Source organism: Salmo salar, chromosome 20 (assembly GCF_965601325.2).
Source record: "Salmo salar chromosome 20, fSalSal1, whole genome shotgun sequence".
NCBI lineage: Eukaryota > Metazoa > Chordata > Actinopteri > Salmoniformes > Salmonidae > Salmo > Salmo salar.
Genome location: NC_138310.1, coordinates 74,311,911 through 74,339,366, shown reverse-complemented (window position 1 = coordinate 74,339,366; position 27,456 = coordinate 74,311,911). Strand labels below are relative to the sequence as shown.

Below are 27,456 nucleotides of genomic sequence, written 5' to 3'. Positions count from 1 at the left end.
TATACCCCACAAACAGCTCATTATAGAATCATCAGTCTATACCCCACACACAACTCACTATAGAATCATCAGTCTATACCCCACACACAGCTCACTATAGAATCTGTCTATACCCCACACACAGCTCACTATAGAACCTGTCTATACCCCACACACGGTTCAGGTAAGACTGTAGAATCATCAGTCTATACCCCACACACAGCTCACTATAGAATCATCAGTATATGCCCCACACACAGCTCACTATAGAATCATCAGTCTATACCCCACACACAGCTCACTATAGAATCCTCAGTCTATACCCCACACACAGTTCACTATAGAATCAGTGTATATACCCCACACACAACTCACTATAGAATCATCAGTCTATACCCCACACACAGCTCACTATAGAATCATTAGTCTATACCCCACACACAGCTCACTATAGAATCATCAGTCTATACCCCACACACAACTCACTATAGAATCATCAGTCTATACCCCACACACAGCTCACTATAGAAACATCAGTCTATACCCACACATGGTTCAGGTAAGACTGTAGAATCCTCAGTCTATACCCCACACACAGTTCACTATAGAATCAGTGTATATACCCCACACACAACTCACTATAGAATCATCAGTCTATACCCCACACACAGCTCACTATAGAATCATCAGTCTATACCCCACACACAGCTCACTATAGAATCATCAGTCTATACCCCACACACAACTCACTATAGAATCATCAGTCTATACCCCACACACAGCTCACTATAAAATCATCAGTCTATACCCCACACACAGCTCACTATAGAATCTGTGTATACCCCACACACGGTTCAGGTAAGACTGTAGAATCCTCAGTCTATACCCCACACACAGCTCACTATAGAAACATCAGTCTATACCCACACATGGTTCAGGTAAGACTGTAGAATCATCAGTCTATACCACACACACAGCTCACTATAGAATCATCAGTCTATACCCCACACACAGCTCACTATATAATCATCAGTCTATACCCCACACAAAGCTCACTATAGAATCATCAGTCTATACCCCACACACAGCTCACTATAGAATCATCAGTCTAAACCCCACACACGGCTCAGGTAAGACTGTAGAATCATCAGTCTATACCCCACACACAGCTCACTATAGAATCATCAGTCTATACCCCACACACAGCTCACTATAGAATCATCAGTCTATACCCCACACACAGCTCACTATAGAATCATCAGTCTATACCCCACACACAGCTCACTATAGAATCATCAGTCTATACCCCACACACAACTCACTATAGAATCATCAATCTATACCCCACACACAGCTCACTATAGAATCATCAGTCTATACCCCACACACAGCTCACTATAGAATCATCAGTCTATACCCCACACACAGCTCACTATAGAATCATCAGTCTATACCCCACACACAACTCACTATAGAATCATCAGTCTATACCCCACACACAGCTCACTATAGAATCATCAGTCTATACCCCACACACAGCTCACTATAGAATCATCAGTCTATACCCCACACACAACTCACTATAGAATCATCAGTCTATACCCCACACACAGCTCACTATAGAATCATCAGTCTACACCTTACACACAACTCACTATAGAATCATCAGTCTATACCCCACACACTGCTCACTATAGAATCATCAGTCTATACCCCACACACAGCTCACTATAGAATCATCGGTCTATACCCCACACACAGCTCACTATAGAACCAGTCTATACCCCACACACAGCTCACTATAGAATCATCAGTCTATACCCCACACACAGCTCACTATAGAATCATCAGTCTATACCCCACACACAACTCACTACAGAATCATCAGTCTATACCCCACACACAGCTCACTATAGAATCATCAGTCTATACCCCACACACAACTCACTATAGAATCATCAATCTATACCCCACACACAGCTCACTATAGAATCATCAGTCTATACCCCACACACAGCTCACTATAGAATCATCAGTCTATACCCCACACACAGCTCACTATATAATCATCAGTCTATACCCCACACACAACTCACTATAGAATCATCAGTCTATACCCCACACACAGCTCACTATAGAATCATCAGTCTATACCCCACACACAGCTCACTATAGAATCATCAGTCTATACCCCACACACAACTCACTATAGAATCATCAGTCTATACCCCACACACAGCTCACTATAGAATCATCAGTCTACACCTTACACACAACTCACTATAGAATCATCAGTCTATACCCCACACACTGCTCACTATAGAATCATCAGTCTATACCCCACACACAGCTCACTATAGAATCATCGGTCTATACCCCACACACAGCTCACTATAGAACCAGTCTATACCCCACACACAGCTCACTATAGAATCATCAGTCTATACCCCACACACAGCTCACTATAGAATCATCAGTCTATACCCCACACACAACTCACTACAGAATCATCAGTCTATACCCCACACATAACTCACTACAGAATCATCAGTCTATACCCCACACACAGCTCACTATAGAATCATCAGTCTATACCCCACACACAGCTCACTATAGAATCATCAGTCTATACCCCACACACAGTTCACTATAGAAGCAGTCTATACACCACACACAGCTCACTATAGAATCAGTCTATACCCCACACACAGCTCACTATAGAATCATCAGTCTATACCCCACACACAACTCACTATAGAATCATCAGTCTATACCCCACACACAACTCACTATAGAATCATCAGTCTATACCCCACACACAACTCACTACAGAATCATCTGTCTATACCCCACACACAGCTCACTATAGAAGCAGTCTATACACCACACACAGCTCACTATAGAATCAGTCTATACCCCACACACAGCTCACTATAGAATCATCAGTCTATACCCCACACACAACTCACTATAGAATCATCAGTCTATACCCCACTCACAGCCCACTATAGAATCATCAGTCTATACCCCACACACAAATCACTATAGAATCAGTCTATACCCCACACACAACTCACTACAGAATCATCAGTCTATACCCCACACACAGCTCACTATATAATCATCAGTCTATACCCCACACACAGCTCACTATAGAATCATCAGTCTATACCCCACACACAGCCCACTATAGAATCAGTCTATACCCCACACACAGCTCACTATAGAATCATCCGTCTATACCCCACACACAGCTCACTATATAATCATCAGTCTATACCCCACTCACAGCCCACTATAGAATCAGTCTATACCCCACTCACAGCCCACTATAGAATCAGTCTATACCCCACACACAGCTCACTATAGAATCATCCGTCTATACCCCACACACAACTCACTATAGAATCATCAGTCTATACCCCACACACAACTCACTATAGAATCATCAGTCTATACCCCACACACAGCTCACTATAGAATAATCAGTCTATACCCCACACACAGCTCACTATAGAATCATCAGTCTATACCCCACACAGTTCAGGAAGTACTTAACCATCAAGCCTGATAATTCTGTTCCAGACCAACATTAGCACACCTAATTCAATTAATCAAAGGTGTTGATGAGTTGAAGTGTGTGTGTTCATAGATCTTCAGAACCCAATGAGTCCACTCTATTGATAGCACAGAGACAGTTATACATCTTAGTTAAAAGAGAGAGCGGCTGGTGAAAAGGACCCTACAGATCTCAATCTTGAACATCGCCTCCCAATTTCTGCTTTCTGTTCATTATTTATTCAACCCTAATGGATGGCTTAGTGTTCTGGGGAGCTCTGTGCCCTACCACTGCTTTTAAAGGTTGGGAGATAGCAGGTGTGTGTGTGTGTGTGTGTGATAAGAAACTGGACTACAGTTTAAATGGAGAAGGGGGATCTGTAAAAGCTACTATTATTGAATAGAGAGAATGTGTGTGAGAGAGAGAGAGAGAGAGAGAGAGAGAGAGAGAGAAAGATGCAGAATTCTGCTAAAATATCCTCAGTGTATAACGTAAAACACCAAATAATGCATGCAGAGCAGAATTAGGCCGATACCCGCTAATTATCAAAATCCAGAAAATAGCCGTTAAATTCTACAACCACCTAAAAGGAAGCGATTCCCAAACCTTCCATAACAAAGCCATCACCTACAGAGAGATGAAGCTGGAGAAGAGTCCACTCAGCCAAGCTGGTCCTGGGGCTCTGTTCACAAACAGACCCCACAGAGTCATCACCTACAGAGAGATGAAGCTGGAGAAGAGCCCCCTAAGCAAGCTGGTCCTGGGGCTCTGTTCACAAGCACAAACAGACCCCACAGAGCCCCCGGACAGCAACACAATTAGACCCAACCAAATCATGAAAAAACAAAAAGATAATTACTTGACATATTGGAAAGAATTAACAAAAAAACTAAGCAAACTAGAATGCTATTTGGCCCTAAACAGAGAGTACACAGTGGCAGAATACCTGACCACTGTGACTGACCCAAACTTTAGGAAAGCTTTGACTATGTACAGACTCAGTGAGCATAGCCTTGTTATTGAGAAAGGCCGCCGTAGGCAGACCTGGCTCTCAAGAGAAGACAGGCTATGTGCACACTGCCCACAAAATGAGGTGGAAATTGAGCTGCACTTCCTAACCTCCTGCCAAATGTATGACAATATTACAAACACATATTTCTCTCAGATTGCACAGATCCACAAAAAATTTGAAAACAAACCCGATTTTGATAAACTACCATATCTACTGGGTGGAATACCACAGTGTGTCATCACAGCAGCAAGATTTGTGACCTGTTGCCACAAGAAAAGGGGAACCAGTGAAGAACAAACAACATTGTAAATACAACCCATATTTATGTTTATTTATTTTCCCTTTTGTACTTTAACCATTTGCACATCGTTACAACACTGTATATATACACATAATGACATTTGCAATGTCTTTATTCTTTTGGAACTTCTGTGAGTGTAATGTTTACTGTTCATTTTTATTGTTTATTTCACTTTTGTTTATTATCTACTTCACTTGCTTTGGCAACGTTAACATGTTTCTCATGCCAATAAAGCCCCTTGAATATATATATATATAGAGAGAGAGACAGACAGGCACAGAGAGACACAGAGAGACACAGAGAGAGGCAGAAAGAACAGGGAGAAGGGAAGAGAAAAAGATTTTCCGATATAATCTTTAATGAGGTGAATAATGTACATTGTTCTGTTAGGAGACCATACACACCCTCTAGCAACATTCTGTGTGCATTCATGTATATATACTGAGGGGGCTTTTACATGAGAGAGATCAATGGCTATGGATTGGTCTTTAACAAATCTCTCTCTGTCTGTGTGTGTAATAAGGAAGCAGACTGAATCAAATGACCAATTAAAAGAGTCCTCTGTAGCTGGATGAACACACACATTTGTAATATCTTCTCTGAAGGGGAGAGAGAGGAGGCAGGCGCGTGCGCATGTGTGGTAATGCACCCATTATGTGTGCGTGCATACAACTAAGATATTTTTGTTGTGTGCATAACCAAATATTTGTAATGTGTGTGGGTGCACCATGTTACTTAACATACATTAACATGACCTTTCCCCCCAGGAGTCCCCAGTGCTGCCACAGTGGTGATAGTGATCTGTATCGCCGCCCTGGTGGTGGTGGTTGTGCTAGGCATCTACCATATTCACTTGACACACCAACAGGAGGGCAGGAGCTCAGACACAACCAAGGAGGGAGAGCTGGACTGGGACGACTCAGCGCTCAATATCACAGTCAATCCTATGGAGGTAAGGGGAAGAGGGGGGAGACTGAAAACAAAACAGTGGGGGAGAGGCAAGGGAGGAATAAAGGAAGGAAGGTGAGTGTTGTAGGGACCAGATGTTGGAACAGCCTTAAGGGCAGTAAGTAGGAGGAGGCAGCAGGATCAGGGGCAAGATACTGTCCAGTATATTAACAGTGAAAGGTGGTTCCAGGTGAATGACAAAATCCTATGAATAGTTACATCATCTTTACAGAATACAGGTTTGAATAGAAATCAAAACCCTAAGCCTCAATCAGGCCTACCCTGCCAAACCAACCAGGTTGGGGTATACCAGGTTATGGACAGCCTCCAAAACAGCTCACATACCAGAGCTAGAACATCACTCCAGCTCATAGGTGAAACAGGTACCTTTATACCTATGGCCCCTCCTTATGGAACATACATGATTTAATGGGTAAACAGCACCATGTTTAATGGTAACAGGCATCTTCATTATATTACATATTCCATCTAAGTAAACATCTTAAACATTCCTGGCTTATCCTCAATGTGGGAAATCTTTAAATGAATGAATACACATTTCATAACAATAGTTCTGCAACCTGCGTATGGTCCCATCACGCACGGACATGATAGACAAGATATGGAGCTCCGAGATGTGCCAACTTCAAACACAGGACACATTAAAATATGGAAATAAACTAACTTCTTTCTCATCAGTGTAGCAGGTGTTCATGTGCACCTGAACATGGCATCCACTCATGTGCACCTGAACATGGCATCCACTTGGAGGATTGCAAAAGGGTCAATTAATGCATTTAAATATGAACCTGAAATTCGTCACAATGCAACTTGACCAAACATTTGCTCGAAACACAATTAGCCTTACGCACAATAAATAGCCATGATACTGGCAAAAGAGGGAAATAACAGTATACACCTTTAGGATAAATGAATTATTAGATATATGGGGACACATGAATGCGCTAAACAAGGGGAATTCAATAATTAGTGATGAGAGGTACTGAGTCAGCTTTGTCAGTGAGAAAAGACAGAATGGACTGATAGAGTGAGTAACTGAAGATAGAGGGCAGAGGGAGGAATGGCAGGGAAGAGGAGAGAAAGGGAGAAATGGGACATAGTGAAACAGAGTAGGATACACAAGGGCCGCAGTAATCAGCTCCAGAACCTGTTACACACCTGTTGCCTCTCTGTGCCCCATGCAGAGCTTCCAGGAGCCCCAGGGAGCTGAGGAAGAGGCCAGTGAGGAGGAGGAGGAGGAGGATGAAGAGGATGACATCACCAGCACAGAGTCAGACGACAGCGAGGAGGAGGAGGTCCCAGGAGCTCCCAGGGTACAACAGAGCAGCAAGAGGGGCCAGCTGGACTGGGACAACTCTACATTAACCTACTGAATAAAATTATACATACACACTGATGCCCACACATACACTGATGTATATACACACACACGCTGAGGCGTCAACATACTCACTACTATAAAGTAAATTGTTCAAGTCATGAGACGACTTGAGATTTCTGAGTTGAGGTAACATCTCCCCCTACTGGTGAAAAAGGAAATGGTATTAAGAACAGAATGAGCACTAAAGTGATAACACACATACACGTCACACACACACAACACCAGCCTGTATTTAAAAAGACTCCTTTCCTTTATGTCAAAGTATGTGGTGTTAACTAAAGGCTACCCTGTGGTACTCCAATGCTGTAATACTATCCTGTGGTCTTGAGTACCCCAGACCTCAAGCCCTAGTCCACAAGCTGAAACCTTACCTACAGTTTTTTTACTGAGACTGTGAAAAAAAGACAACAAAATGTTAAAATACTGTATACAACTGAAATTGCTTGTCAAACATCTGTTTTCCACCTATTTTTTCAGGGTCTAAAATCTTGTCTGAGAAAGGTCGTTGTGATCTTTTGTAATGGTAACAACCAACTAATGAAACAAATACCAGATGATAGTCTTTGGGTGGAGTTTTCCTTTAAGATGGTACAGTCCAGTATAGGGGAACACCTTCGATCCTTACCTTGATACACTATATTGCAAAAGTATGTGGACACCCCATCAAATTAATGGATTCGGCTATTTCAGTCACACCCGTTGCTGACGGGTGTATAAAACCGAGCTCACAGCCATGCAATCTCCAGAGACAAACATTGTCAGTAGAATGGCCCTACTTAAGAGCTCATTGACTTTCAACATGGCACCGTCATAGGATGTCACCTTTCCAAAAAGTTAGTTCATCAAATTTCTGCCCTGCTAGAGCTGCCCCGGTCAACTGTAAGTGCTGTTATTGTGACGTGGAAACATCTAGGAGCAACAACGGCTCAGCCATGAGGGGAAGGCCACAGAAGCTCACAGAACGGGACCGCCGAGTACTGAAGTGCGTAGTGCGTGAAAAAATAATGTCCTCGGTTGCAACACTCACTACCGAATTCAAAACTGCCTCTGGAAGCAACGTCAGCACAAGAACTGTTTGTCGGGAGCTTCATGAAATAGGTTTCCATGGCCGAGGAGCCACACACAAGCCTAAGATCACCATGCGCCATGCCAAGCATCAGCTGGAGTGGTGTAAAGCTCACTGCCACTGGACTCTGGAGCAGTGGAAACGCGTTCTCTGGAGTGATGAATCACGCTTCTCCATCTGGCAGTCCGACAGATGAATCTGGGTTCCAGGAGAACGCTACCTGCACAAATGCGTAGTGCCAACTGTAAAGTTTGGTGGAGGACGAATAATGGTCTGGGGCTGTTTTTCATGGTTCGGGCTAGGTCTCTTAGTTCCAGTGAAGGGAAATCTTAATGCTAAGGAATACAATGCCAATCTAGATGATGCTATGCTTCCAACTTTGTGGCAACAGTTTGGGGAAGGCCCTTTCCTGTTTCAGCATGACAATGCCCCCGTGCACAAAGCAAGGTTTTTTCACCCTATAGAAATGTTGCGCAACATTAGCTCATGGGCTCTCATGAAGTGTTTGATTAGATTTTCGATCACATTTGCATTGATGTCAGAGTGATTGGAGGGAGAAGAGTGCTGAGTACCAGGCAGTTAGCAAGTTTGGTAGGCTACTAATGACCATCAGCAGCATCAGAGCTTGGAGAAGCCTAATTACCGTGACTAAGCGGTCATTTGGAATTTGACTGCCTTCATGACTCGTGACCGCCGGTGTGGCGGTAATAAGGTCACCGCAACAGCCCTACATACAGAAATGGTTTGTTGAGATCGGTGTGGAAGAACTTGACTGGCCTGCACAGAGCCCTGACCTCAACACCATCTAACAACATTGGAATGAATTGGAATGCCGACTGCAAGCCAGGCATAATCGGCCAACATCAGTGCCCGACCTCATTAATGTTCTTGTGGCTGAATGGAAGCCAGTCCCCGCAGCAATGTTCCAACATCTAGTGGAAAGCCTTCCCAGAAGAGTGGAGGCTGTTATAGAAGCAAAGAGGGGACTAACTCCATATTAATTCCCATGATTTTGGAATGAGATGTTTGACGTGCAGGTGTCCACATACTTTTGGTCATGTAGTGTATCTGTGTTCAATATATCATACCTTTTGTCCATTGCATCAAATTAAAATTTAAGACAAAATAAGACAAAATTATTATTGCATTGATTTGCAATATTTTAATACCTGAAAAATATGGGTTTTTTTGCAATGGAATATATTTTATTTATCACTGCGTATTTAAGCCTGGATGAGGTGTCTAGGTGATTTTACAGAGTTATGGCATAACCAATGGCACTAAACAATCTTTATTGTTTTTTTGATTGGTGTCCTGTTGGAGATGTAGTTACTTGAGGCATAATCATGCAGTTGCAACGTTACAGAATGTTCAGATAGAAATTAAATGCATAGAGCTGACATTGTTATTGTTTTGCATGACAGAGAAACGTGTCTGTTCTATGCAACATATTTCTATCTTCAATATTCTGTACCCAACTGAATAAGCACCCAGGTGAAAGTTGACCTTGCCTGTTCTGATTTCTTTGGACACACTATAAGAGAGAAGGAACCTTGTACATGTTGATATGTTCCTCTTACCTGTACATACTGACTAGAGTAGGTGACCCTGCCATGAACCTAGCAAAGCCCCTCCCTCTGTATGTATGCACCCTCCCACCTCTCGCACCCAGCCACCACCTCATGTACTAACCAGCCCATGTCAATTAAATCTGTTCATATCACACCAAAACCCGCCCCTCTCTATGTTTGCATCTCAATGTTCAGTTCATTCCAAATGGCTGTGCTTTCTGTCTCTGTTAAGACAGGCAAGACAAACAGACACCGCTGTTGCTACATTTTAGGATGGGAGACAGCAGTGGGAAATGATCATGGAAGTTAAACCAATTTAAACCCAATTTAAACTGGTTAATGGGCAGGGCATGTATAGGGTGTTGTCTTCTGTCTTTCTGTAGTCAATCCCCTTAGCCCTGTTTTACACAGTACACCTATTACAAAATTGTATTTTACCTGCCATAAGGAGAAAATGAAAGTTTCTATTTTATTCAGTTTGGTATTTGGCTGTGTGACCCTGCTTGATGTATTCCTTTCCGGGGATAGTCCTTTGGTTCTAGCTGTACCCGTACCCCCTTTGAACCTTTGGTTCTAGCTGTACCTGTACCCCCTTTGAACCTTTGCTGAACTTTGCATCAATCCTCCCCAATGTTCTCCCAACGTTTGTTTTAGAAAAGTGGTCACCAACATTTGAGTCAAGATCCCTTTCGCAGTCAAAAGGCAAGCCAAGATCTACCACTCAGATAATTATTTTTACATGAACCTAATAAAAACAGCTCTGTAGGAATGAGGTTTGTGCAGTACACTTAATACATTATCTTAGCATATTGGCTATATGCCTGGCCTGCCAATATTGTTCTTCTCAGACCATATTATATTTCAAAACTCGAGCTTTGATAACAAAATAGATCAGTTGGTGTAGCACTTGCGAGGCATAGCTGAGCATAAATTGAAATAATTCGCTTTTTTATTTTACTGGACTGACGGTACCTGCATCTGATGGTCATGTTGCTTTTAAGACAACGGGGAACTCTGAAAAAACGAGGTCAAACCAAGAAGCCAGACGGAAAGATAGAAAGATGCCAGCGTTTACGAGTTGGATGACCATTCAAAACTATTTTCCATAGTCGGATCTCGCTTTTTTCCGAGTTCCCAGTTGTCTTGAACGATTGAAAGTCAGAGAATCCCAGTTATTTTGAAAAAAATCATGAGTCTCAGTAGACGGATGGAGTGAGCAGCAGACGGTCCCTGCTCTCTCCTTCCTTTCCTCCAGTGAGACTGACCAGAGAGAGGGGACAGTCTTCCACCTGATGGCAAAACTCGAGTCGCACCACATCTGCCTCGGCACCAATTCATGTTGTTCCTATGACCAGCGAAAGTGAAATACTCCTCGATATTAAAATACACACGACGAGCTGATAATAATAATAAAAACGCAGGGCTATCCATACACTTGGCTACTCATTCATTTTCCGGGGTCGTGGAAGATGTAGGTAGGCACCATGAATTGAGCTATCCGATTGGCCAGCACCAAAAGCGCACTCGATTTAGCCACATATCTCCCGGTTCGCTGTGTAGGCGAAGTTTGTCTTTTCAGACAAATTAAATTGTTAAAAATGGGAAACTTTGCCTACCCGGTGCCCAGGGCTTCTGAATCAAGTTGAACGTGCCGTCAACAGCCCAACACGGAAAAAAGGAGCGCAAGCTTATGCCGTTATCGTTGGCTTTTCTACAGGAATGTTTGGTGATCGAGTAGGAATACCTTGAAGACCAACCTGTCAATCAATATTAAATAAAGGTTACATTTTAAAAATAAAATAAATACAAATCGCGATCGACCGGTTGGTGACCACTGTTATAGAAGAAGATGAAGGTGAAAATAAATATCATCCTCGTAAAATGTGTAAAACCTTTTTGGGGTTTTTCTTGATTTTTTCTTTGGACTGTTTTTCTTAGTTTACTTTAGATGGTCACTACAACACTTTCTGTAAATTGACCAATAAAGACTTGTTTTAGAATCTAGCTGTGTCTCATTCATTCTGCAGTCACTTATCAATTTGTTCAATACAGAAAACAACTAGGCCTATAGAATGTGTGAATTAAAATGGGGTGGGAAATACTCAGCCGCCAGGTCACTAATTAGTCATATAGTTAAGTCTATGGACATTTCAGCCTATGGTATTTCAAAGCTATGAAAAGTATTAGACCAATTTAACAGTTTAACCCTCCTATTGTGTTAGTTTCATATTAATTCATTCTGTGTTCCTGGTCCAAAATGACCGTCCCATTATAGCTGATTATAAATCCATAATATATATCACTTAATGTTATGTTAAATGTTTTTATCAACTTAAGTTATTGTGAACATTACAAGTTTTGAACTTCTATTTGCTATTTATGGCCTGTAGGCCTCATCTACCTGAGCTCATACAACTCGCTTTTGAGTTAAAAAAAAACGGGATTATTTTGACTATAACAAATACTCAGATGAAACCTATTGTGCTATTTATCACAGACTACTTTATGTCAAAGTTTAACAAGGACTCGCTCCTCCTCACCAGTGTCATGATCAAAGATATGATCAAGAGCCTCATATACAGTATATTGTTTGGTCATTGTGCTGCCACAGAATGAATTGTGAGCGAGGACTCAAAAAAGCTTTATATACCAGAGCTGCAAGAAAAGTTCTATATATTATTGAAACAAAGTTGCGATTGTTTGTGAGAATGCCAACCGGTGTGGTTCCCGTGGGGGAAAGATTTTATTGGGAAAGGTTACCGTGGGGGTTGCCATGGAAACCAAGAAGGGGAGTGAGGTGTGTGTGTGTGTGTTTAATCTAATGTCAAATTTAATCCAATGTCTCCATCTAGTGGACATTTCTAGTGATGTGTTTATTGGTAGTATTTTATCAACTTTTTCCTCACTTCGAAGAAATAGGCTGTCGCGAATCATATTAATGCGCCGGGCTTGGAATTTGACCACGTTACCACATGATTCGGCCGCCACCATTATAACGTCATAGACGGTCGAAAGTGTACGTCATAGTAAAACAGCTGAGATATTCCCGCGAGTTTCACTTTTTGATCACACTCAGACGTGCTGAAGAACGTAAGTGCCTCAGTAGCGGTCCATCTGCAATGCAATGACAAATTCAGGTTAATTTACTAGATTAGGCTAATTAAATATAAAGATCTCTTGTAGAATTTGCACCCAAAATGTTGGCCAATGAGTGAAATAGAAAGTAGGCTAGCCTAACGAGAGAAATCTAATAATGACTTTGTTTTCTTTAGGATATCGCACCGCATAAAATACAATTGGGAATCTGTTATCCAATATGATAATGTTTGGTAGTGACTCTGAATCCGGCTGTTGGCAGTGCTTGAGGTCTTCGAAGAAGCGCAACAACCCCAAAGCCAAACATGCAGGAAAGGAGTTAGGCTTTTTATCTGTTTCAGGCTTCATACCCTAACAAGTACTGAAGTAGTGCCATATATGCTTTTTATATGGACAGGAATAACAGAAATAGTCATCTGAAAATGTCTGGCATAGTGGGGGGATGATATTGTAGTGTAACTGATGACCACATTAGTATTTTTCCCCAGCTCTCCCCTCTCTGACCCCTAAGCCTGCATGTTACCCCTTGTAGCTCTCTCATGCCCACACAAAAGCTGAGCTTGACCCAGTGACCCGCTCCCTGGCTCTCCACCTGTGCTGCCCAGCCTGTGACACTCTCCTCCTCCAGCCTGTGTCTCTGCCCTGTGGCCACTGTCTCTGTCGGCCCTGCCTGGATGGCGTCCGCAAGAAGCCGTCCACACCAAGGCCTCTGATGCCGAGCAGCCTCAGCCCTGCTCCCAGTGCCCCCGCTGCCTGGTCCACTACTCCCTCCAGGCCGGCGAGGTCTGGCCCTTCCCAGAGAACCTTCTCCTGGCTAACGTGGCTGAGCAGCTCCTGTAAAGGCTTGAGGGCCTGAGGCGGAGGAAGCAACCCAAAAACACCTGTGCCAAGAAGGTACCCCTGAGGGTGACCACCTTCGAGATCTGCTCTAAGCAGCGTGAGGCCCAGCACTACTGCCACACCTGCAGCCTCAACTACTGTGCCAAGTGCCTGAGAGAACTCCATGGCATATAGACATTCCAGGCCCATGTGCTGACGGAGCCCGTGGAGAGCGGGTGCCACGATCTATGCCCCACCCACCACTGTTGCCTTGACGATGGAGCTCTGGGGTGCCAGGAGTTCATGGAACAGGGGCACCAGGGACACGATGTGTCACCAGTCCATGAGGCCCGCTTCCACAGGGAGGTGGGCATCCGTAATTCCCTAGAGCAGGCTGGGAAGGGTAAGGTCACGTCTACTACTCTAATTTCATGGATTTATGTCGTTAATTTGAAATGTTAATGTTGCTGCACAGCTTTTGTTCAGTTAATTAGCTTTCATAAGTGCAGCCAGAATCTACCAGTGCTAAGCTTTCACCTCTTAATTACTGCAAGTAAAAAAATACATTCTCAAAATCCCATCTCTGTGAACCACAGTAATGATCGCCAATGTTCCCTCAAATAAAATTAGGCACTGAGCAAATTTCAGGTCTGCTGAGTACAAACTTGAACATTTTGAAAATTCTGTGTAAATTCCAGCGCAAGTTTACTGTGAACACTGAGGTCGTACTCGCTTTAAGTTCCCGTTTTAACAGTGGTCAGGTAGGCTACTATGGATATTTTATCATAATGTAGGCCTACCAGAGTGACCTACCATCAAAAACAATGGAGAAAAATACATCCCATAACATTTTAACATGGAAATAGCTGTTCTATCATTCAGCCTACAGAAGCAGCAAATGTGTGGTGTTCATTGTTAGCCTGAGACTTTTGAAAAAAACATGCAGGGCTTAACATTACCCTGTTATCCACTTGTCCTTCAGATGAGGAGATGGCTTAAAATGTTTTGTTGTTTGATGCAAGAAACCACTTCACAAAATAAAATTCATTATTATTCCCATACTATTATTACAGAAAATCAGACAAATTATGCTACCCTCTGCCTACTTAGCTTATTCAAGACCGTCTCAAAATACAACACTGCCCCTTTAACACATAAAAAGCACACTTTACCGGACAAGCTTTTCAAAGATGACTAGAAATGCACACATTTTGTGCTCTTGTCGGAAGCAACCACTCCCCCATTGTTGACTAGAAATGAGTGATAACCGGGCTAATAACTAACTAGCAAAGAATATGAACAAATGTGCACAGGTGGCTACATGCATCTTTGATCTCAAAACAAGCGCATCTACTCGTGACCGCTCATGCTGTAAACACAGTCAAGTTCAAAGTGAATGGCACAGATCCATATATGACTATTTGCATATAGGCCTACTGCAGCTCTGATTGGTTATGGCTCTGTAGAGTAGGGACCTGAGTCATGCCTGTCAATGCAATAGAATAATATGCCAATGCTCTCTGCCTACAAGAAAATCTCTTACAGTTCGTTTTGCATACTAAGTCTTGCATAGTTTGTTTTGTTTCAGTATGTTACATTGAAAGTGGCTAATATTGCGTTGATTTGAGCACAATTTTCCACAGTATAGTGAAACGTTGATAGTGTTAACTACAGGGAAAAACTAGGAAGTTCAAACTCATGCTTCTCTGCATGGGCTGATATTTCTTCTGCCTGGCCATCCGAGGGAAGCTGCGCGCCCACGCACGTGCACAGCTTAGAGGGAATATTATGTCAAACAGATTACTTCACTGTGCAACAGAGTAAACTCAAAGTTAATTCATTAAAAGTTAATACAGGAAGTTAAGTTTGTATCAGATGTTTATTGCTGCACCCGTCACGTGGCTGTAGTCAAGTCCCAGTGTGAAGCTGACATGGTGTCCATGGACCAGTTGAGGGCCCGGACGGGCTCCGACGGCACCGAGCTAAGACGCCGTGTGCGCGGGGGCTTCCTGTCTCTCCGTAATGTCCTGCTAGACCAGAAGGCATTGCTGCTCTCCCACCTGGACAACCTGACCTCCAGCACCTGCAGCGGAGCCATTGACTTCCTCCAGACCTCTGCCCCACTCCTGGGGTCCCTGACTGGGCTGGAGACGATCTCTGAACAGGCCCTCCTGGAGCCCAACACCGTGGCCTTCCTGACCGGGGCCATGGCTCTGACCCAGTGGCTGCAGAGGGTCAACGGGGACATTCATCGCCCTGCCCTGACTCTCCAGGAGGGGGAGCCCTTCAAGAGGGTGAAGATGGACTTTGATGCCCTCTTTAGGGACCTGCAGGGGACCCACCTCCACTGGAAGAGCCCCAAAGTGGCTGCAGTGGTTGCCATGGCGACCGGCATGGAGGCAGCCGTTTTGGAGGGGTGCTGCGAGGTGTTGCAGCTGCCATCATGGCCAGGGACCCCCACCACACCCTGGTGGACTCACCCCGAAGCCCCCGGACCCCCAGGAGCCACAGGAAGCTGGTGATGGAGGAACAGCTGGGCCTGTCAGCTGGGGACTGCAGCGATAAGGAACGCCATCTGCTGCCCAGGCCCCCCCCATCATCTACCAGCACATCGTCAGTGGAGCCACTGTGGAGGTTCAGTTACACAGCAACTATGGACTTATTCAGAAATTAAACTTCAAATGTATTGTTTTATATCTATGTAGAAGTTATCCAATAGGATGATAGCTATTTATCTGTCTGTGTAGATCTTCTGGATGCTGCCCATGGGCGAGGAGGTGGAGACCTTTGACATTCACTTCCAGGATGCGGTTATCTTGGGGATGGCCATGGAGGAAGGGAAGGGAGTGGTCCTGGTGGGGCTGAAGACCTGCAACCTGCAGACGGCCGGGCTCTGCCTAAACACACACACACTACCTGTTCCGGGCACGCTCTGTCAACAGCCACGGGGCCGCTTGTGGAGCTCCTCCTACAGAGTGAGTGTGGTATTACATGACCAATGACAATCACTGACTGACTGTGAGCCCAATCCTATTTTGATATACATTAGTATTACTAACAACTAACTTGTTCATGTTGTCATTGTTCCCAGGTGAACACCGAGTGCCAGGGAGATGAGGCCAAGGCAGCCGTGACACAGGAAATCTAACTCTTACAACACGAAATAAAGATCCTACACATAAAATCTCATACTCCATATGTCTACTTACAATCTGCCTTTTTTACACATATTACTTTACATTATCAAACAGAAACATACATTACATAAAAAAATAAAGCAAGCAACTTAGAATTTTTTTTCTTCAGCAAACACAATGCACACATCTTGTTGCTATGTGGAATTTGTTCCTGACTAATTCACCTGGTTAAATAAAGGTTAATCAGAATAAAATTGTATTGACCACTTGAACATAGAAATTATAGTCTTAGTCACGTCTCAGTGCCCAGAGCAAACAGTGGAAATCTTTCTTTAATCACCTATGAAAAAAATAATAAAAAAAATAATAAAAACTCATTAGCATCAGGCTAACGAGTCCTAGGTGACCCTCTGGTTATACAACATTAAATAATTACATCCTATTACCCCCAGCAGCAGCAGCTCTCTGCTATTACAGCCCACACATCTCTCAAGGACATGGTAATCCACTCATTCTAATTAAAACATTGCTGAAAGTGCACTGTCCGGAAAAATTTGTTAAGTGTCGTGACTTGACTTTAAAATCAATCTGAAGACTTATTTATCTAATTACCAAAATATGTTTAATTGTTACCAGATTAAATTAATCATGTAACAATTAACTCATTAGGATCTGGGGCACCACAAGAGCAGTTCTTTAAAGAGTTGCCATCACCCGAATTAAACTCTAAAGGTCTTTACCTATCACATATATAAATAGTCAATGTATTAATCATAACCTATCACCAGAACATATCATTGTTCTGAACAGTTGTAACCTCCTTGCATCTGCAAAAACCTGAGACTTACTTATGATTCAGTACTACACAAATTGGTGTAATTATTTATTTACAAACTAATTAAATGGTAACACAGGATAACATACACAATATGCCAAAAACAGGTCCCTAGCAGACTGACAACAATATGGCTGCTTGTTACAAAAGACATGGAGGGCGAGAGAGAGGGAGAGACACTTAACATTGGTACATTTAGAAAATACTCTCACTTATAGTAGTCCTATGCTTTGCACATTAACTGCCGCCCGCTTGGAGTAAGAAATCATAAATATATTTACGTGAAATGCCTTTGGTTCGCCGTGTCTCTCTCGGAACCGGGCCGCCTTGGTAAGAGGGTTGGGCCTTTTCGTGGCACGCTGATAAGTCTCTGATTGTCCAGAAATGGTTCCAACAAGTCTTCTTATCAGGTATGAAGGTAAGACCCAGATGCAGACCACGTCGAATAAACAATAATTTCATATTCCAACAGGGGCAGGCAATAGACAGGCAGGGGTCAGTAAACCAAAGGTGGGGCAATGGTACCGGGTGGCAGGCAGGGTCAGGGTAAGGCAGAGGTCGGTAATCCAGAGGGGGGCAAAAGTACAGGTCGACAGGCAGGCGGAGTGGTCAGGTAGGCAGGCTCAGAGTCAGGACAGGCAAGGGTCAAAACCAGGAGGGCGAGAAAAGAGAGACTGGAAAAAGCAGGAGCTGAGACACAAAACGCTGGTTGACTTGAACAAACAAGACGAACTGGCAACAGACAAACAGAGAACACAGGTATAAATACACAGGGGATAATGGGGAAGATGGGTGACACCTGGAGGGTGGTGGAGACAATCACAAAGACAGGTGAAACAGATCAGGGTGTGACACTTCTACTGTTGTTCCTCTCTGTAGTTGTCCGGTGACTTGTCGTGTAGTCATGAACAGAACTATAGAGTTGATTTTCCTACCATTCGTTCCTGAAGCTGCCTCTTGAAGATAGGCTAGCCAGCCGTGTCGATGGTTCCCAGTGGGATGATGAGAGTAGGGTAATATGATGGTTTGAGCAGTAGTAGAATGATCCCACTTAAAGGACAACTAATCAGCCATACCAGTGATTGTCCAGGAGGTGGTTTTATTGTCTCTACCTCGTGTTGAGATTCATGGTTCAAACCACTCTAACAGTGCAGCTGCAGCTCTACGTCTCTCTGGTCTGATATGTAAATTCTTAACCCATAATTTCATACAGTTTGTTCAAAACGGCGGTTCTGTCAGGCTGACATGTTCTTTGACCTCACTCCGGGGCGTGACTTGTAACTTGTACAAAGTTTATGTAAAACAATTATATCTGTTTCTTAAAATAATTTCCCTCTCTTAACAAAAACACTTTCATAATTTTTCATATTTCATGCGCAACACATAGGATGGACATTTCACTCATGTAGTGGGTGTACTTTCCAAGTTACAGTATTTCCTTTATAACAATTTTTTTATATCACAAAATAACAAAATAAATCACATTAGTGTTCTTTAGATCGCCTCTGACCATTCCCCATGTTTTATGTTTGAAATATTGTTCCAGTATTCGCTTTAGAACGTGTTACAGTTTCAGCAGGAAAAGTCTGTAGAAACAAAAGACATTCCTCTGGTGAACATTGGAGAGGCAGAGCTGAATGTTCTGTCCTTGATTTACAACAGGGTGTGAGTGTAACGACTGTTGTAGAGAGGGGACCAAAGCGCAGCGTGTTGAGTGTGTGAGTGATGAAATTTATTTTAACTCAAAAACACAAAAGACAAAATAACAAAGAGAGAAACGAAAGCACACAGTTCTGTCAGGTACATAGACTAAACAGAATACAACTACCCACAAACACAGGTGGGAAAAAAAACCTACTTAAGTATGATCTCCAATTAGAGACAACGAGGACCAGCTGCCTCTAATTGGAGATCATCCCAAAAAACAACAACATAGAAATAGAAAACTAGAACTAAACATAGATATAGAAAACATAGAAAAACACAAAACACCCCCTGTCACGCCCTGACCTACTCTACCATAGAAAATGCATTAAATGAAATGTATGCATTCACTATTGTAAGTCGCTCTGGATAAGAGCGTCTGCTAAATGACTAAAATGTAAAATGTAAATGTAAAATAACATCTTACTATGGTCAGGACGTGACAGTGAGTTGTTAACCCCACCAGTCCACCAGTCTCACACCCCCCCCCCCCCCCCTGCGGGTGAGATGGGGTCTGGTTCAAGTTATTCATTGCAAACCTGATCTGACCTATTAGGATCCTCACCGGACAGTCATGACATAAGTATATGCTAATGAGTGGATAGAGAGTCTTCCAGAGGTGTTACACTTTGGTGTCTGTGTGTGTGTGTGTGTGTGTGTGTGTGTGTGTGTGTGTGTGTGTGTGTGTGTGTGTGTGTGTGTGTGGTGTGTGTGTGTGTGTGTGTGTGTGTGCGAGAGAGAGAGAGAGAGAGAGAGAGAGAGAGTGTAGGTATGTGTGCACGTCTGTGATGTGTGTGTGTGTTTCACGACAGCTGTGCCAGTAGAGGAGAGCAGTCCTCCTGTGTGTGGGGGGGGTTAATAGTGTTTGTGAGAGAGGAGTGTGTGACAGTTGATTGGCTCATTACCGGTCCACCTGGTGCATGGTTGGTTATATGAGGGTTGGTCTGGGTGATAGAGTCTGTTGTGTGAACATGGTGTCTGTGCTGTAATATGAGTCATCTGCTCCACTATGAGAGGCTGTTAACCTGCAATATCACACTACATTTATAAAACTGTAAAATCACTACTGGCATCGCTCTTTCTCTCGCTTTCTTTCTCTCTCTGTCTCTCATTTGCTCTCTCATACACACACTTCAATTCTGATATTTTACCACTTTGGTATTTTGACCAATCAGATCAGCTGTTTTGCCAATAGTTGTGCAGAAGATTACATTTTGGCTGCCTGTGTAAACGCAGCCTTATAGTACTGCCTTTCTCATCAGCTTTTCTGTTTCCTTTGCTGAGGTTTACACATTGATCATAATGTCATCTAATCTTTTCTCTTCTTCAACATCTGCAATCATCTTATCAATCATCAAATCAAATTGTATTGGTCACATACACATGGTTAGCAGATGTTATTGGTCACATACACATGTTTAGCAGATGTTATTGGTCACATACACATGGTTAGCAGATGTTATAGCGAGTGTAGCAAAATGCTTGTGCTTCTGGTTCCGACAGTGCAGCAATATCTAACAAGTAATCTAACAATTCCACAACAACTACCTTATCATCATCGTTGCCATCCCCATAGTCTGTGAGGAAAGAGAGGACTGATTGGTACAGTGTTATTTGAGGATTCATCAGAGATAATGCTGTAATCTTACCTGCTTGTGTACAATGTTACAGTGCAGTAGGCCTGATCCTCATAGACAAGTACAATGTTACAGTGCAGTAGGCCTGATCCTCATAGACAAGTACAATGTTACAGTGCAGTAGGCCTGATCCTCATAGACAAGTACAATGTTACAGTGCAGTAGGCCTGATCCTCATAGACAAGTACAATGTTACAGTGCAGTAGGCCTGATCCTCATAGACAAGTACTGTCACGTCCTGACCAGTAGAGGGTGTAGTTGGGTCAGGACGTGGCAGAAGGGAGTGTGTGTTTTATTGTTTCATTGATTTTGGCCGTGTGACTTCCAATCAGGCACAGCTGTAGAGGGTTGTGGTTGATTGGGAGTCACACATAAGTTGCCTATGTTTCCTTTGTGTTTCGTGGGTAATTGTTCTTGTCACTGTGGTTGCACCTGACAGGACTGTGTTGGCTGTCAGTTTTTGTTGTTTTTGTAAATTACATAGTGTTCGTTCAATTAAACATGACGAACCCTAACTCCGCCGCATTTTGGTCCACTTCTTCCATAGACAGCCGTTACAAGTACAATGTTACAGTGCAGTAGGCCTGATCCTCATAGACAAGTACAATGTTACAGTGCAGTAGGCCTGATCCTCATAGACAAGTACAATGTTACAGTGCAGTAGGCCTGATCCTCATAGACAAGTACAATGTTACAGTGCAGTAGGCCTGATCCTCATAGACAAGTACAATGTTACAGTGCAGTAGGCCTGATCCTCATAGACAAGTACAATGTTACAGTGCAGTAGGCCTGATCCTCATGGACAAGTACAATGGTTGCAATTTCCAGAATTGACCAAAAGATGGGAGCATAGATCCCACCAGCACAGGATCAGGTGGAGCAACAAATATTCAGCATCAGCAAAAAAAATTAACTAATCTAAACTCCCAGGTGAGTTTATTATGACAAGGTTTCCAGCTTCATCAGAGTTGTGCTGATGATCATGATTGTATAATAACAGAGTGTAGCATGCAAAGTCAGAGGAAATGGGACTCATGCTGAGCTCAAGTGACTTGCCTACATTTGTATGGCTGACATCAGTACAAACACAGCAGGAGTCCTGTTTGTGTATACAGAGGGAGACTCTTAATTGCATACTCCTCGCGTCTTCTCTCCTCGCCTCCTTCTCAAAACCCATTGGATAAGAAAGCCAGAGGTCCCTACCCTCTGACCTCCTCCAATCGGTTTTGAGAAGGAAGAGAGGAGAAAGGTTGCGATGAGTATGCAATTAAGATTCTCCCATACAGTAGAAACCAGCGTGTGATTCTGTGGCATAGTGACTCATTGTGAATCCATGTGTGCATGAGTTATACGATTGTGTTTGTTTGTTTGTAAGGTCATACAGTCATCCAAAGGCCTTGACATCATCTGTAGAACATACATATATACACACACATCACACACAGCTGTAAGGGGTTTAGGCAATGTCACTGGTATAGCCTTAAGGCTGTGGCCACTAATTGTGTGTGTGTGTGTGTGTGTGTGTGTGTGTGTGTGTGTGTGTGTGTGTGTGTGTGTGTGTGTGTGTGTGTATTACAGTTGCTAATTTGAGATGAACCCTTACAGTAACAGTGTTTGGCTGCACTAATAGGCAGTGGCTGACATTTGAAAAGGTTGAGATGGAAGTTGGGGGGTCTCACTCGCATTCTGACTAAAGAGTCGGTCCCCTTGTGCGGAATGGCCAGAGGATAAAACATTGAGACTCAAGCTTTTGTCCTAGCTAGTCCATAGACCAATTATTGTAAAAATCAAATTAATTCCTATGCTACAATATACAGGTGCTGCTGCTCCAGTTTCAACTGTTCTGCCTGCGGCTATGGAACCCTGACCTGTTCACTGGACGTGCTTGTTGCACCCTCGACAACTACTATGATTATTATTATTTGACCATGCTGGTCATCTATGAACATTTTAACATCTTGACCATGTTCTGTTATAATATCCACCCGGCACAGCCAGAAGAGGACTGGCCACCCCTCATAGCCTGGTTCCTCTCTAGGTTTCTTCCTAGGTTTTGGCCTTTCTAGGGAGTTTTTCCTAGGGAGTTTTTCCTAGCCACCGTGCTTCTTTCACATGCATTGCTTGCTGTTTGTGGTTTTAGGCTGGGTTTCTGTACAGCACTTTGAGATATCAGCTGATGTACGAAGGGCTATATAAATAAATTTGATTTGATTTGAGGTAGGTGGTGGGCAAAATTAAATGTTACGTCACTCAATCTTCTCCATCTCAACATCTGTTCTCATAGTATGCAGTTATGCAAAACGAATGTTTATTGAAGAATATTAAGGGATGTAGGAGAAGAGATAAGTAGGCAGTAGGAAAGGAATCAGTGGAAGACAGAGAGATGGAGAGATGAAATTAGAGACAGAGAGAGAGAGAGTGTTGGAGGGACTACAGCAGCACCTAGATCTTCTGCACAGATTCTGTCAGACCTGGGCCCTGGGGCACACCTCCAATACACACAAACAGTACCAATAGTATGATGGGCCAATCTCAATGCCACAGCATTAACACATATTGTATACTCAATGTCCGAGCCCTGACAGTAAATCTGACAGTAAATCTCAGTCAGACAAAAATAATTGTGTTCCAAAAAAGGTCCTGTTGTCAGGACCACAAATACAAACTCCATCTAGACACCGTTGCCCTAGAGCACACAAAAAACTATACATACCTTGGCCTAAACATCAGCGCCACAGGTAACTTCCACAACGCTGTGAACGATCTGAGAGACAAGGCAAAAAGGGCCTTCTACGCCATCAAAGGAACATAACATTTCACATACCTGTCAGGATCTGTCTAAAAATAGTTGAATCAGTTATAGAACCCATTGCCCTTTATGGTTGTGAAGCATGGGGTCCACTCACCAACCAAGAATTCACTAAATGGGACAAACACCAAATTGAGACTCTGCAAAAATATCCTCTGTGTACAACGTAACACACCAAATAATGCATGCAGAGCAGAATTAGGCCGATACCCGCTAATGATCAAAATCCAGAAAAGAGCAGTTAAATTCTACAACCACCTAAAAGGAAGCGATTCCCAAACCTTCCATAACAAAGCCATCACCTACAGAGATATGAACCTGGAGAAGAGTAACCTAAGCACGCTGGTCCTGGGGCTCTGTTCACAAACACAAAGAGACCCCACAGAGCCCCCGGACAGCAACACAATTAGACCCAACCAAATCATGAAAAAACAAAAAGATAATTACTTGACACATTGGGAAGAATTAACAAAAAACAGAGCAACTAGAATGCTATTTGGCCCTAAACAGAGAGTACACAGTGGCAGAATACCTGACCACTGTGACTGACCCAAAATTAAGGAAAGCTTTGACCCTGTACAGACTCAGTGAGCATAGCCTTGCTATTGAGAGAGGCCGCCGTAGGCAGACCTGGCCCTCAAGAGAAGACAGGCTATGTGCACACTGCCCACAAAATGAGGTGGAAACTGAGCTGCACTTCCTAACCTCCTGCCAAATGTATGACCATATTAGAAACAAATCCCATTTTGATAAACTCCCATATTTATTGGGTGAAATACTAGTGTGCCGTCAAAACAGCAAGATTTGTGACCTGTTGCCACAATAAAAGATCAACCAGTGGAGAACAAACACCATTGAAAATACATCCTATATTTATGTTCATTTATTTTCCATTTTTCACTTTAAATATTTGCACATTGTTACAACACTGTATATAGCCCTAATATGGCATTTGAAATGTCTCTATTCCTTTGGAACCTTTGTGAATGTAATATTTACTGTTCATTTTTATTGTTTATTTCACTTTTGTCTATTATCTATTTCACTTGGTTTGGCAATGTAAACATATGTTTCTCATGCCAATAACAGTATTTGAATTAGAGAGAGAGAGAGAGAGAGAGAGAGAGAGAGAGAGAGAGAGAGAGAGAGAGAGTTAAAGCTAGATAAGGGAGAGCACCATACTGAGAAGTGTGTTTTATATTTATCTGCATGTGAGGTATAGAATCTACTGTCTGGCTAACTGGAGCTGATATCTACAAAAACATATGTTGTTATCATTCCACTGCTAGCTCAATATGACTAGAATGAACAAGACCTCCAATACACACAAACAGTACCAATAGTATGATGGGCCAATCTCAATGCCACAACTTTAACACATATTGTATACTCAATGTCCGAGCCCCTACCCCTAACCCATCTTCAGGCCAGGTAGGATGTTCCGCGGACTATCCAATCCTCTCAAAATTACTGTAGTACTTTGAGGTAGTGGCTTGGACTTTGTTTCGAATTTGGCATCAGACATACACAGTAACACCACAACACCCCTGCAAAAACAGATGCAGCAAGCTGCTAAGCCTGTATCCTCATTTCGGAAAAGAAGGGAGGGGGCAGAGAGAGAGAGAGAGAGAGAGAGAGGAGGAAGAATGAGAGAGAGACTGTTGTTTGTTGTTTTCCCATCGTAGTCGTGGGGATTATATCAAACAGGCTTAGTAGATGACTCTTATGGGCTTGTGTTTTTGTTCTCTTGGCTAAATAAAGAAACTATTATTCGGCACATCTCTGGTGCTGTGCTTACTCAGAGGACTAACTCACCCTTCCTACTCTCAAATGTATAATTTATGTCAATCTCTCCCCATCTCCCTCTATCCTTTACTGTCACTTCTCACTGCCTGCCTGTCTCTCTGAATCCCTGCTCTACTCCCCCTCTATCACTTTTCCAGCATTGCAGAGGCACCTCCCATCTTGCAGAGAAATAAGTGGTGGGAGAGGGAGGCTGAGTGTAAGAGGACAAGGGGAAACAGCAGTCTTAGATAAGCCCAGGGGAATCTCCCATCATCCTCTACTTCAGCAACACGCAGATGACTGCTCTGGGAAGGTGAGTCACTTGAAGTAGACGTTACTCGTAAGCACAGGTTAACGACCAGCTTCCTCTTCCCCTAATCCTAATCATTAACGACCAGCTTCCTCTTCCCCTAATCCTAATCATTAACGACCAGCTTCCCCTTCCCCTAATCCTAACCATTAACGACCAGCTTCCCCTTCCCCTAATCCTAATCATTAACGACCAGCTTCCCCTTCCCCTAATCCTAATCATTAACGACCAGCTTCCCCTTCCCCTAATCCTAACCATTAACGACCAGCTTCCTCTTCCCCTAATCCTAATCATTAACGACCAGCTTCCCCTTCCCCTAATCCTAATCATTAACGACCAGCTTCCCCTTCCCCTAATCCTAATCATTAACGACCAGCTTCCCCTTCCCCTAATCCTAATCATTAACGACCAGCTTCCCCTTCCCCTAATCCTAATCATTAACGACCAGCTTCCCCTTCCCCTAATCCTAACCATTAACGACCAGCTTCCTCTTCCCCTAATCCTAATCATTAACGACCAGCTTCCCCTTCCCCTAATCCTAACCATTAACGACCAGCTTCCCCTTCCCCTAATCCTAATCATTAACGACCAGCTTCCCCTTCCCCTAATCCTAATCATTAACGACCAGCTTCCCCTTCCCCTAATCCTAACCATTAACGACCAGCTTCCCCTTCCCCTAATCCTAATCATTAACGACCAGCTTCCCCTTCCCCTAATCCTAACCATTAACGACCAGCTTCCCCTAATCCTAATCATTAGTTGGAAAACTACCAAACCTGACCTCAGATAAGTATCTGGAGACAACTTTATCCTATGCCAGGTGCAGTGGAGGCTCATAATAATGGCTAGAATTGAGTGTAATGGCTGGAATGGAGTGTATGGAATGGTATCAAACATGAACCATTCCGTTCACTCCATTCCGGCCATTATTATGAGCCGTCCTCCCCTCAGCAGCCTCCACTGGTCAGGTGAGTCAGCTACTGGGGCAGAACAGTAAGAATTGTCTGGTAGCCTACATTGGCACTGGCAAAATCCCAGCAAAATAGAGAAACAATGGCAAAGTTAAGATTCATACAGAAAAGTACTTTTCTGTGGGTGTTCCTTCAGACATCCACTGCTTCTGTTGCCCACTATCTAGGTGAAGACCCCCGCCTCAGCACTGTGTAGGTCTACAAACAGACACTCACAAAACTTCCCTTGAGCTTTGTCTGAACTCTGGCTAACTCTGCAACCAAACAAGTTTCATCTGCAAAACCACATCACATAAGGGAGGGTGAAATCAGAGACCCCGAATAAAAATCCTTTCCTGTTCTTTCTCTCTCTCTTTCACACACACACACACACACACACACACACACACACACACACACACACACACACACACACACACACACACACACACACACACACACACACACACACACACACACACACACACACACACACACACACACACACACACACACACACACACACACACACACAC

General features: G+C 43.3%; 1 protein-coding gene across 1 annotated transcript in view; it reads left to right on the top strand.

Annotated features, from left to right (window-relative positions):
- LOC106591008 (calsyntenin-2) overlaps window positions 1–9,875 on the top strand; it is a 529,723-nt gene extending 519,848 nt beyond the window's left edge. Inside the window, exons 16-17 of the mRNA XM_082966721.1 lie at window positions 5,619–5,803; window positions 7,005–9,875. Of these exons, the coding sequence (XP_082822847.1) occupies window positions 5,619–5,803; window positions 7,005–7,193 (374 nt within the window). The 3' untranslated portion in view covers window positions 7,194–9,875. The remainder of the gene's footprint in view (window positions 1–5,618; window positions 5,804–7,004) is intronic.
- Window positions 9,876–27,456: the final 17,581 nt, after the last annotated feature.